General features: G+C 43.4%; 1 protein-coding gene across 1 annotated transcript in view; it reads right to left on the reverse strand.

Moving 5' to 3' along the window:
• Window positions 1-13,892, reverse strand: part of PKHD1 (PKHD1 ciliary IPT domain containing fibrocystin/polyductin) — a 253,982-nt gene that overhangs the window by 162,231 nt on the left and 77,859 nt on the right. The window contains exon 35 of the mRNA XM_027738336.2: window positions 8,536-8,686. Coding sequence (XP_027594137.2) covers window positions 8,536-8,686 — 151 coding nt within the window. The remainder of the gene's footprint in view (window positions 1-8,535; window positions 8,687-13,892) is intronic.

The following is a 13,892-nucleotide window of genomic DNA, read 5'->3' on the forward strand; positions in this document are numbered from 1 at the left end:
TTTAAGGTCCCTTCAAACCCAAACCATTCTATGATTGCTTGTTTTGCTCTATGTGACTCTTTTGCTTTCCCTTAGAAGCAGCAGTCAGACCCAGCATAATCATAGGAGGTGGAGAGATCAGCTACACTCGTGGTCACACCATAATGCTGTTGTCTCTGGATGTTTGCAAACCCTCCGAAGCCCTCCCAGAACAAATCCAAAAGGCACTCGGTTTTTGGGAGAAAATAAAGTGAAAAAAAGTTCAGCCACTGAGGATAAAAGAAGAGCAGCATCACAGTAAAGAAAAGGTGGGATTCATTTAACCAGTTATCAAGCCTATGTGTAAAACAAACTCTGGCCAAACTTACAAATACTTTCGTCTGAAAATTGCATATTGTCCCTCTAACCCCCTCTGTATCTCTGTGGTTTCTCTTGGGTCAGAATAAATATACAGCTGCTGCTTTACAAGGTTGTCTTCTCCTTTTTTAAAAAAGAAAATAAAAGTTATGCTTCCTTCTTTTATTGCACTTGACCTCTCCTCTGAAAGCAGAAAGCAAGAATATTGCTCAACTGAGCCTTTGGCTGTGACCCTCAAATTGTTTGTTATGGCTGCACAGGAAAGCAAAGTCCTACACATGACCTTGAGGGTGATTTTATAAAAATCAATCAAGCACTGTTATGATGGCCTCCCCACTAAGCAAAATAAATACAATTAAACCTATAATCACTTCTGTACAGTAATGTGCAAATTCAATGGGTCTCTTTAGGTGGAGTGAGGGAGAGAGGGGAGAAATATGTTGAGGCTATTTGATACTTTGTGAGAACATCAGAAGCACCATTCTTCTCAATTAACCCAGCAATTAGCCTCCACCTCTGCACACACAGAAAAGAAATCGTTCTTTATCTGCCTTTAGCAAAGGAAAAAAAAAAAAAAAGGGAGGAAAAGAAAGAGAAAAAACCAACAGGGCAACTCCATCTGTCCCACTGGAGGGGAGAAGCAGCCAGAACAAATAATTACAAAAAAAATGAATATTAAAGAAAACAAACCTGATAATAAGGTGGGGGCTTAATCCGCTGTGTGGGTAACTACAGCACCATCATGTCATTGGCAGAACTGGTTTTGTGAAAAGAACCTTATCTTCTGAAGTCCTTGGAAAATAGTGGAGGGCATGACCAAAAAGAAAGGATTTTGAAAGATAATTTATGAACACTTAACTTTTTCAGGTGTCTGGACTGGCTCATGCAATGCCACAGCCCAGGTACCCACAGTATTACTACAGAAAGAGGTTACATCCTGCACCTCTTAAAAAAAAAAAGCAAATAATGATGGAGTAGAGGATGGGGAAGACTGTTGTGGGAAGTTTCTCCTTGCCTCTGTCATGATAATTCATGCTTTCAAACATAGCAGCTTATATCCTTTCTCAAAAACCTTATTTTTTTAAAAAAAGAGTCCTTCTAACACAGATGTTCTCGCAATGCATAAAAGTGATGCTGATATTTCTCATTCAGGTTGTGATTTAAAATGCCCTAGAGGTTTTCTGAACTCCAAGGGCAGGAAAGTCCCCATTCCAAAGTGCACCTTTCACACGGAGGGATTTTCTATTATCACCTTTTGAAGCCTCACCTTACATTCCCTGTTGATATAAGACATTTTTCCTAATGAACAGCTCATTAGGGAGTTAGGATAAAAGTGATAGACTTAGATTTAGTTCTACTTCAGATGTTCAGTCCTACTTCAGATTTGATTCTACTTTATGTAAAGCTAAATGCAGTGTCAAAGTAAGCAAACTACAAGAAAGGTGCTGGATAGTCGCAAAACAATTTTTTAAAATAATCAAATATAAGAAGAGTATTAATAAAATTGTCTTATTTTTTCACTACTTTCTCATAACCTTCAACTAGCAGCAAACTTCCTCTGCATGGAAGGGCATTTGCAGGTTGAGAGCTCATCTCCTCAGCTGGACTACTCCCTCCCATTGCAGTGCAGGGAAGATCTGCTCTGGTTGTCTCATATTCCCACAGCCTTCAGTTTGCTCTGACCAGCTCCTCTCCCTTGGTGTTTCACACGAAAAAGCCTCAGAATTCCCAGTGAGGCGAGCTCAAGCTCAGAAGTTCAATTCCTGGCAAGCATCCCCGAGTGGCAAACAGCAGGAGGCAACTGCTGGGGCTGGAATAGCTTTGCTTGATCTGTACAACAAGGCTGCAGTGTGACAGCCCACTTATTGCTCATTCTCCAGCTCCAAGGGTCGGCCTGGTAGGGCCTCTGAGAAGGAAAAAAAAATCCCAGAGCAACTAAGATCCTCCTGTGTACAGGAAGAGGAATACAGAGTTTATGAGATTTAAAAAAAGAAAATTATTTCATGGCTCTGTCACCTGTACCCAGTTGACTTGCTCACATGATATTCCAATGAGCCATAAAAGTTGTTTGCATGCTGGACCACGGTTGAGCAAGATGCAAAGGAGAAGTTTGTTATACTGGTTCCATCTCAAAGGGTGCTTGAACCAAGAGCCCAAAATTCATTCTCCACCTCCTTGAGAATATCTCTCCATGTTCACAGCACACAGGGACAGATCCCAAACTAGCTGTGAATTCAAATGTCCATGTATTTCCACCAGGACATCACTAGCACACTAAGAAGTTCAGCTTGTATTCCAGCATTTTGTTGGATGGAGGCCTTAATCTGTCCCTGGGAGAGAAACCAGCAGCTGCTTCAGTGGCTCAGACAGAATTCATCTCCCAAGCCCGACAAGTCTTTGTTTTCTGGCTTGCTGTGCTCTCAGTCATCTGTTCAGATGGCACATGCTCCCTGTGAGCTGATCAGGCTCTTCCCTAAGAACTCAGGAGACAGGCAAAGGCAATTCAGATTGACAGCCCAGAAGATGCTGCCACAGGTGTATCTGCTTCAAAGAAGTCCTTCTATTTTTCAGCTCTTAGATACATCTGAGATGCTTATCAACAGCTTAGATGGATTTGAAAAAGAAAAGCTGACTTGGTGGGGAAGAGGTGCAGCCACTCCAAGATAGCTTTGAGCAGTTATGACATCACCTAGGATATAATGAAGGAACTTCTAGTGAGCCTGGTGGAGGCATCAGGTAAACACCACACATAGAGGTGTGATGAAGAAAAGAGGTCTTTTGGCTCTAATTTTCCAATTGACAGACAAGCATTAAGTGCACATTTGGAAGAAGTTCTTGGCTGTGAGGGTGGTGAGGCTCTGGCACAGGTTGCCCAGAGAAGCTGTGGCTGCCCCATCCCGGGAAGTGTCCAGCGCCAGGATGGACGAGGCTTGGAGCAACCTGGGATAGTGGGAGGTGTCCCTGCCCCTGACAGGGGGTTGGAACTAGATGATCTTTTAGGTCTTTTCCAACTCAAACCATTCTGTGATTCTGTGAGCCCCTCCATCCATGACAGTGATTAGAGGAAGGAGATGATGCTGCCTCAGGTTTCAGCCTGGTCTCAGACAGAGCTGCGCCAAGTTTCTTGGCCAGGATTAGTTTCCACGGATCTGTTCACTGTGCAGCATCCCAGAGGAGTCTCAAGAGCTACTAAAGTTGCAGCAAATCAATTTAATTGGCAAGTGAGAGCCCTGGGAGTCCAATGTACATGCTGTAAGCCCATCTAAAACATGATGGCAAAAGAAACGAGGGTTCGAAGTTGGAGGAAAATCTGAAAAAAAACCCACCCCTTAAATTGCTATGGATTCAGGGCTTTAAAAACTCTTCCTCCAGGAATGTCCACCTCTGTGAGATGCACTCTGCTGGATAACACTGAATTCCTGCAGCAAAATGTGCTAACAAATAAAGAACTGATGTCTTCCACTGTTTTTCCATGAAAACAGCTGGGATTTTAAAGCTCTGAGACTAATTATTGCCGGCTCACCGTAACAACGTAGGAAAATATCACACAGTGACAGAGAAAAATTGGGCTGACTTTTCTTCCTTTTAAATCTCAATTAAAAAATACATTGGATGAAATTTCCCATTAGCTGGTACTATTTGTACATCCCATGTTCTTCCTTTAATTAAAAAACATGCTTATTGCAATACTGCCAGAATCACTTTTACGGTATTTTAATTGTAATGTCTCTGCCTGATTAAAAAAAGAAAATATGAACTGGAAACTGCCTGTAAAAAAAAAAAAGTATCACAGTGAACATCCTAAATGGGTTGATCAAAATGGCATAGAAAACACTGCAACACAAACAGGTTCCAGCTGTACCTACTGGCAAGGGATTTTAAGGTGGATTTAAGGACTGGTTGATGCCACAGACAGGAAAACAGAAGGAAAAGCTTTTTCCTTCTTTCAGTGAATTTAAACCCAATCTTTATCAGCAATGACCAAAGCACTAGTTATTTGATAACTATTGAAGCAGGTGTATCAGGGAATATTGGCTGCTCTTTTTAAAAGCATCAAAGATGAGGAAAAGACAAGTAAAATCAATATCTGTGTTTCCCTTCCCCCAGATCTACTCACAGGATCCAGTTTAGCCACAGTCTGATCAGAGCATGGATGACAAGAAATTCAAAATATTCATAGAATCGTGGACTCATAGAATTGTAAAAACATTTGTGTTGGAAGGGACCTTAAAGAGCATCTCATTTCAACCCCCTGCCATGGGCAGGGACACCTTTCGCTATCCCAGGTTTCTCCAAGCCCTGTCCAACCTGGTCTTGAACACTTGCAGGCATGGAGCAGCCACAGCTTCTCCGGGCAACCTGTGCCAGGATCTCACCACCCTCACAGGGAAGAATTTCTCCCTAATATCCAATCTAGCCCTGCCCTTCATCCCTTTGAAGCAATTCCCCCTTGACCCATCACTTCATGTCCTTGTAAACAGTTCATCTCCAGATTCCATGTGGTCTTTCTTGATGGACAAGCATTGCTCCTGTGATGTGGGTTCAAAATCAGACAATAACTGACAATGTCAGGAGTATCATTGGGGCTTCTCAGTTCCTTATATTGTTTCCTTGGATTTCATGGTTTGAAAAAAAAAAGCAAGGCTCAGGTTAGCTCAGGTCTATTGGGAACTGAGTGCACAGATTTTAGAGAAACCACAGATGAGGTGAGTCAGACGTTTCTGAAGACCTCAGCCTGGAGTCTTCAGCCATGGAAGAGGGAACTGGCACACTGGTTTCAGCAATGATACAAGTGATGGGGGATGGAAGAGCTGTGAGAAAGGGAAGTGATTGTCCCTCCTTACTTGGCACAGGTGAGGCCTCTCCTCGAGTCCTGTGCCCAGTTCTGGGCTTCTCACTTCAAGAAAGACATGGAGGTGCTGGAGCATGTCCAGAGAAGGGCAGCTGAGCTGGGGATGGACCTGGAGAGTCAGTCCTATGAGGAGTGCCTGAGGGAGCTGGGATTGTTTATCCTGGAGAAAAGGAGGTTCAGGGGGGATCTTCTCACTCTCCACAACTACCTGACAGGAGGTTGGAGAAAGGTGGAGTTTGGCCTCTTCTCACAGGCAACAAGTGAGAGGACAAGAGGAAATGGCCTCAAGTTGTGCCAGAGGAGGCTCCAGTTGGACATCAGAAATTATTTCTTCAGCATTCCAATGTTTGAAAGGGTTGTCAAGCACTGGAATGGGCTGCCCAGGGAGGTGGTGAAGTCACCATCCTTGGAAGTCATTCAGGGAATGACTCAGTGCTATGGTTTTGTTGACAAGGTGGTGTTCATTCAAAGGTTGGACTTGTAGATTTTGGAGGTCTTCTCCAACCAAAATGATTCTTTAATTGAAACTGAGTCTTTTCTAGTACAAGGACCAAAGCAATATTCTCTCTTATGCCTGAAAGAGCAGCCATCTCAAAATTGCCATTGCAGAGGCAACTGGCCAGCTGGGGATCTTCAAACCCACAAGGGTATCCTGGCAATGACACTCTAAAATTCATCACCAATGCACTCCTGAAAGACCAGGCAGAATTTTTTTTTTTTTTTTTTTTTTTGTCTTCAGACCTCTCTAGACCACTCTAATTTCAGACAAAGGCAGCAACACGTCTGAGGTATCAACCCACCAAACACAAAGAAGTTCCCCTAGTGTAAGCCCTGTGCAAAGGAATTTCCATCTGTCCTGGGTTATCATAAATATTTCCATTCTTGTGATGTCGGGATTACAAAAATAACTGCAATCTGCTGAACACACAGAATTATCTCCAGTCTGTCTATCTTGTATCTCTTCCCCAATCAGTTTTGTCTGAGCTGTTTCACAGTCTGACTATTAAACTTTCCACTGCTGATATTCATATGTTCATGCTCTGCTTTTTGAGGAGGAGGGAGAAACTCCTGAGCCCTCATGGCAGCGAGCAGAACCCAGCTGCTTAATCCTATTTCTCCATTGCTTTGGCCTCCAGATCTTCTGCCCAGACAGTCTGGTCTCCACCAGAACAACTATATGTTTTCGGCTATATGTTAATACAGTCTAGAAAGAGTCACTTTGAGGCTGCACATGAAGCTGGATGTCCTTGTTATAACACTCCTTTAAACAATTCCTACGGTGTTGAAATCATTACAAAGATGTACAAACAGGGGTAGTATTCGAAGTCTTCATGGTGTCTTAAAAGAGAATTTCAAGAAATGGGTCTGTAATTGTGTTGGGTTTGCCAGATACAGCACCAGAAAATGGGCAGTACAGCATCACCAGAATCAGTAGCATTAAAGCTCTTTTTATTTTCAGCTTGAAAGTGCACAGATAGCCTGATGCTGAGTCATGAAAGCCAAAGGGAGCAGAGCTACAATTTAATCCCATTCTCCAGCTCCAACAAAGAAAAACTCTCCAGCTAGGATAGGAATGGGATATTTCAGTTGAAGCACATATCTACACCCACCTACGGGTTAGAGGTTTACTGTCATGTCCATCTTGTACCTGGGGAAAGTGGTCGATTATTTGACATGCTCACAGAGTCAGTAGTTTACGCTCTGAGGGGATCCCCTGTGATTCATCTATAAACAGGTATCTACAAATATCTAAGATGAATAAGTTTTTGGTGATGTGTGTTTCTGTCAATACAGGAGCCTAAATAACTCTCCTGAGCTGGACAGCTTTAATAAGGGGAAGGAAGACTAGGAAAGGTAAATCCCAACCTCATTTCAGAGTAGATCTCAGCAGGTTTTGACATCAAATCTAACCAAGACTAAACAGCCAGAGCAATCATGGGGGTGTATGCAACAGGCAACTTCATAAAGCTCTGATAAACAATCCCTGTGCAGGTTTCTGCTTCTAAAATGTTTGGTCTTTATGTATGGCACGTAGCAATGGAGAAATAATAACATCTTGAATATTTTAATGCTGCTTTCCTAACTGAATTGACATTATAAACCAAGTTTCTTGGAAAACACGATAAAGGGTAGGAATGATTTGAATGTCAGATGAGCCAAAGCCATAAAGATACTGCTCCAGACTTCATTAAATTCAGTCAGAGCTCTGGTAGCTTCATGAGTGCTGACTCATAGATCAAATGTATCTGTGAGTAGGTCCAAAGTTCAAAGGGTTTCTGCTGCAGTATTGTGACCAAACTGTTTCACCTTTTTAATCTCAAAACCTCGCACTTGATTTTTAATTTTGTTTTTAAACAGGAATGATGTCTGGTGTAGCAATTCTTGAAAACCTCTGAACATAAGCTGAACAACTTTGATTTTTTTATGGAAATGTTCTCACAGTAGAGAAAAATTTACAAAGTCTTTACTTTATAAAATGATCATTTGAAATCAGATTAAAATATAGTTGTTACGTTCTTTATCATCATCTCAATGTAAGACTAGTACCTTTAATATAATTTTAATATAAAATCATTTTGACCAGCAAAGGTCCAGGTCCTTCAACATAAAAAACCTCCTGTTTTCATTGTTTGAGCTGTTTCAGCACAGGCTTAACTTTGAGTAAGCAATTTCACTAGCAGAGCTCATTCCCTTAATATCAAGCATATGCACAACAGTTTTCACAAACAGGGCCTAATTTCCAGAGGGGAATATTTCTGGTATGGAATTACAAGTAGTTTTAATTCTTACTTTGACAGAGACCCACAGAGATGTACCTGTCTCACACTTATTCTAGGTCTGTGAGCAAGTACATGAACCTGGCAAACTCATGTTTTCCCCCATAACTCTTATTTACTGTCCATCAGCTGTGCTGTAGGATTTTGGATTATTAATTACATTTGGTGGTTGTGACCTGCAATTCTGTAACATCATTAATTTTGTAAAGGTGTTTGTGAGACACCTGCCTCGAAGATGCCAAACAGAACAGAGCTGATTATTGTTATCAGCAGTGCCATTATCACTGAACATTGCTAAGGACAGCAGCAATTTTGGTAGCTGGGGGAAAGAAACGGGGAGGGGGGGAAAGCCTTTCTACTTATATTGTTATTATGCCTCAAACAGCATAGACGATGCCTTTTGCATATAGAATAATTAAATGCTTCCCCCATCCCCACCCTGTGTATCAAGAGGAAACTCAGCTTGACTGACCGTCGATGTTTGGAGGTGGGGAATGGAAGGGGAGATCACGGGCACTAAGAATTCCCAGCCCCGGATGAAGCAGAGCACCGAACCCCCCTTTCGCAGACCTTTGAGATGCAGCAGGTTGAGGACGCTGGTGCTCGTCCCCAGCAGCAGCGTCCGGCCTCCTTCTATCGTGACGTTATCGCCATCTCGCGGCTGGTGGCCAGCAGGCCAGCTGGAGTCCTCGTCCCACTGGCCGCAAAACTGGAGGGCAAGCTGGAAAGAAAAAGATCCAGACAAGTTCAAAGCTCACCCCCTTCCACCCTTCAAGGAGCCAACTTGCCCAGAGAAGTGCGGAGGAGATGCCAATGCCACGTTGTCCGGGCGTGGTTTTGGCATCTCCTCTGCCGTGCTCTGGGCAAGCTGGTTTCCAGAGGGAACCCTGTGTAAGGCAAAGCAATAGAAGGATTGGGGTTGGAGAAGTTCTTGGCCTTCAGAAATGCCTGTCACAATTCAGGGGTTGCCCCTTGTCTCATTCTGCTTTGGGGAATGAGGGGCTTTGCTGCAGGTCTCGCTGTGGAACGACCACAGGTTTGCCTGGTGTGTGTCTCTCTCTGCCTCTCAAAAAGCAGAACTGCACTGTTTTTTCCTGGCAATGTCATAAAAATAGCCTGAAGAATTTGGAATTAAAACATCCTGCTAGACAGGCAGTATTTTGCTTCAGAGGATTTTTTTTCAAAGGCTCTGCTGCCACTCGCTCACATTGAGAGAGACATTTCTCCTTTCAAATACCTTTTCAGCTTTCTCAGCTTATCCAGTGTTATTATTGCCTCTGCTTTGATGGCTTGTACATCAGTTCCAAATAAAGCACTGAACAACTCAAGAACAGCAAAGAGACTGACTCACAACGAGCAATGGTAAAACGATGCCTGTGTGTTTCAAACCATGGTTCCTCCTCACCTCTAACCTTCAGGCATGCACTTTGCAGTGAAGGTTTCATAGAATCACAGAATGATTTGGGTTGGAAAGACCCTTAAAGATCATCTAGTTCCAACCCCCCTGCCAGTGGCAGGGACACCTTCCACTAGACCAGGTTGCTCAGGGTCCCATTTGGCCAATTTCTTGAGGAATATGTGAGTATTTTTGCATGGACACGTGTGCACAAGTGTGGACACAAACATCCATAACATATTATTTGGTCCCATATGTGAATTAGCAAGAACATCCTCAACTCATTAGAGGTGGAGGGGGAAACCAGACATGGAAATATTTGTAGTCCTCACCAAGTTGTGCTAATGTGAAACAGCAGTGGAAAGAATAACCTCAATGCTACAGCAAAATTACTCCATTTTCAAATTGAGCACATCATGTGCATTAAAGTTCTTGCTCTGGATCTGCAGAGGCTTAGGTGAATCAATACTGATGGTGTTATTCTTTTTTACTGTGCTTTTGTCAGTTTTAACTTTATGTTCCTAGTGTTTTATACAACATTTCTGACAGCACTGTCCCTGAGCAACCTGTTCCAGAGGAAGGTGTCCCTGCCCATGGCAGGGGGTTGGAACAAGATGATCCATAAGGTACCTTCAAACTCAAACCATTCTAAAGTTCTATGGCTCTAACTATTTACACCAGGGAAGGGGTGATGGTTCCCTAGCTAAATGATACAACTGGTTGATGCCCATGCTGGGTGGACGCTGCTATTTTTTACCCTCTGACACATTTCGTGATTACCCTACAAAGGGAATTTATTTGGTTCAGTTCAGACTGAATCCTGGAACTACACTGACACACACACAGTGAAAACATCTAGGGAGCTAAATGTCTGGTGTCAGAGGGAATGAACCACTTCATCATTACAGAAGTACAGATAAGCCTTCACACCCGTACACAGTTGCTACAGAGAGTACAATTTCTCCAATTTCTACAATTGCTAAGTATGATAGGACTAGTTTCATTTCATTAGTTGTAAACATATAATTATATATTTCAGAGATTTAGAAGATGCCTGGCCCAGTTCACTGCCACATGCACCACCTGCCTGCACATCCTTCATGTGATTTCTGATTTGTATTATTCCTTTTTTTTTAAAATAAAAATAAACAGATGAACACCAGCTAATAACAAAAGACCAAGAGCTGTTTATAATCACTTGTACCATCCTTGCACTATCATGGAGAGAATAGATCTAAAGAATCTTTCCCAAGAGGGAAAAGATGGTTTGTTCAAGGAATGCACTTTAAATCACCACAGCATGGAGGAATGTACAGAGGGGATAGATGGAAGGTAGCTCTGTGGGGATTGAAAGACATCAAACAATATTATTTGGTGACCCTTCTCCTGCAGTCCTACACTCTTCCCTAGGATGAAAGAACACAACTTTAAGACCCTTGAAAGAAGGAGTGGTCTAATGCAAAGTTAGTGAAATGGCCATGTGCCCTCATTCACCAGTACATTTTCCTGGACCTTGTGAATCCCATGTGATTACTCTCCCCGTTTTCTGTGAGAAAAGCACAGTGCCATCTCCAACTGCAATGGAATTTTTCAGTTCCTTTTCTGAATAGTGGTAGTGGTTATGCCCAGTTCCCTTTAAGCAGCTCATGGCAAAATAACATGAACTAACACATAAACTAATTGTATATCTCTCATAAAGCAGGGTGGGTGACAGAGTCACAGCTCTGGAAACCCACACTCTCATCTGGCCCTTCTAGTTTCCCTCCTGTCTAGTCTAGTTGACCTGTTATCAATATGGGATTGGATGTAGCCCACACTGACCCTACAGACACCAAATACCACCGTCTCTGTGTGTTGACATGGGGGACTTTGCTACCCTGCAGTCTGAGCACACCCTTAGGGCCACTGGGATGGACCAACTCAGCTGAGACCCCAAAGAAAAAAGATTGAGACAACCATTTCATCTCTCAAAGGACTGTATGGCCATCATCTAAACCTCTTCATCATGAAGAGACCTCAGCACCTTTTCCTCTGCCTGCAACTGAGCAGGATAAGAGTGTCTCCCTCACTGTTTTTTTCATAGAAGAAAAACCTCATTCTTTTTCCATTTTTCCCCCTCTTTGGCACCCGGTATTTGACCTCTGGTGTTTAATTTTAATAGTTCTCAGTCAGACTGAGGAGCAGCAGCAGCTGCAAGCATCAGGGTCATGGCTGAGTGCCCATTCCACATGTGCTTGGTGAATGAACCAGGAGGAACCTGCAGAGCCAAGGAAAGCTGCGTGTCAGCCACTGGGCATTTTCCTCCTGTGCTTTTCCCAGCTTCAGGAAAAATGACAGGAAGCTTGAAATTCAGGATGGGAGAAAGAGGAGCTGGCATAAAACAAACCCTGAATGGTGAAGCTGGAGCTGGCTGGAGGCAGCTGCTGCAGTGAGGAGGCAGTTTCACACTCTGGCTTTAGAGTGTAACAGAGTTGGGAAGATGACTTGGAGGAAACAGAGCTTATGAGACCATAACACCTCTGCAGTCATGGGTGTCACTGTCAGAGCTCACACTTGAACATGGGCTATTTCAACTGGATTTAATAGGAGGAGTGAGACCACAAATATGCTGTGGTCCTACAAGGTTTGTGAAAATCAGTAGCTAAATTGAGGCAAGAGACCTTTTTGGTGCTTTTCCCAAGTAAACAAGTATAACATGAACTGAACACTTAAAATGGTCACCCAAACTTTGGCAGGATGTGTCCTCACATCACACATCCACAGTAAACCCACCCTGGCAACATTTCACATTTTGAATCTAGCACAGCAGATGACACTAACTCAGTAGGGAACCAAACCTGCAAAATATGGGCAGAAAGCAAAGGTGGGTGGGGAATCACCAGCACTGGGAATCCCTAAGGAGCCAGTTGTTCATCCAGGGACATCAAAGAGCAGAAGGACCAGGGAGGGGATCTGACCTGCAATACCTTTCCAGCTCTGACATCTATTTGGAGTGTGTCATGCACACACCAAATTGTATTTATTAGGAAAAGCTTCTTCACCCAAAGAGTAGTTGGGCACTGGAACAGGCTTCCCAGGGAAGTGGTCACAGCCACAAGCCTGACAGAGTTCAAGAAACATTTGGACAACACTCTGGGGCATGTGGTGGGATTGTTGGTGTTGTCCTGTGAAGGGCCTGGAGTTGGACCTGATGCTGGTGGGTCCCTTCAAACTCAGAATATTCCATGATTATACACACAACCACAAGGCCACACCTTGTTTAGCAGGCCCACAGTTTGTGTACAACACAGGTTAATTGTTGGGGGGTATCAACTCCTTCTCAGTAAGGCCTCTAAAACAACGAATGAATTACGGAAAGGTGAAATAACGTTCTCATGGCATGGAACAAATGATGTACAATCTCCTTGCAATTCAGCAAATTACATCCTTCCTCCCTGCTGCACCTTTTTTTTTTTTTTTCATTTTCAGGCAGATTTCTCTCCATTTTATGTTTTTTAGCTGCTGCTGTTGTCAGCCAGCCTGGGGTTGCCTTTATGTCAGCCTTTGGGGACACAATCTCTCAGTATCACTTTCTCAGCTTGTGCCTGTGACTACCAAGGCTCAGAAACAGCAGCAGCCACTGCAACAAATGAATAAAGAACAGTGATACACTTGCATTCCCACACCGGCTGGCAAACAATTCACAAATGGGAAGGATACCAAAATGCAAGGTTTGGGCTTAAAAGAGTTGAGAAGCTCCTGTTTAGACAACGTATAGGTAATTTGATCACACTTTGTGGTAACTTTACAATTTGTTTAATTAAGTGGGGTTTGTTTAGAGTACAGTCCTGAAAAAGGACTGCAACAACTGTTAGAGACACCAAGACAAGACCTTTATCCTCTGACCAGAAAACAAAGACATTTTAAAATAAAACCAATAAAAAGTGATATAGTTAAACACAGGCTCTGCTTCCTGCTGTGCTCAATATTTTCCCTTATTCCCTAGAAATTAGGAAGAAATTCTTTACTGTGAGACCCTGGCACAGGTTGCCCAGAGAAGCTGTGGCTGCCCCGTCCCTATAAGTGTTCAAGGCTGTGTTGTATGGGTCTTGGAGCAACCTTGGTCTAATGGAAGGTGTTTCTGCCCATGGCAGGGGAGTTGGAATGAGATGCTCTTTGAGGTCACTTCTAACCCAATCCAGTCTGCGATTCCATGATTCCGGGTTGTGGGTTCCAGGTGAGGATTACCTGGAGGGAAACCTGAAATCAGCAGGGGTTTCCCACCAACTTCACCCCTGGCAGCCAGGTTTATTCTTTCTCCCAGACACATCCTACAGGACACAGAGCACAGTGAGGCTCCTGTGATCTCCAGCAGGAGGAATGTTCATTCCTCCCGGAGTGTATGGCCAGGAACGAGCAAAGGTTTGGAGCGGCGCCGACAAAGCCGAGATTGACACCCACGAGGGCAGCCTTTCCTTGGTGCTGACAGATTGCCATTTAACCAGCAAGTTCCGAGAGCAAGTGTTCGTGTCCTCAGTCACCACGGAGAGAC

Source organism: Pipra filicauda, unplaced genomic scaffold, assembly GCF_003945595.2.
Source record: "Pipra filicauda isolate LSUMZ 115617 unplaced genomic scaffold, ASM394559v2 scaffold24_size8852520_pilon, whole genome shotgun sequence".
NCBI lineage: Eukaryota > Metazoa > Chordata > Aves > Passeriformes > Pipridae > Pipra > Pipra filicauda.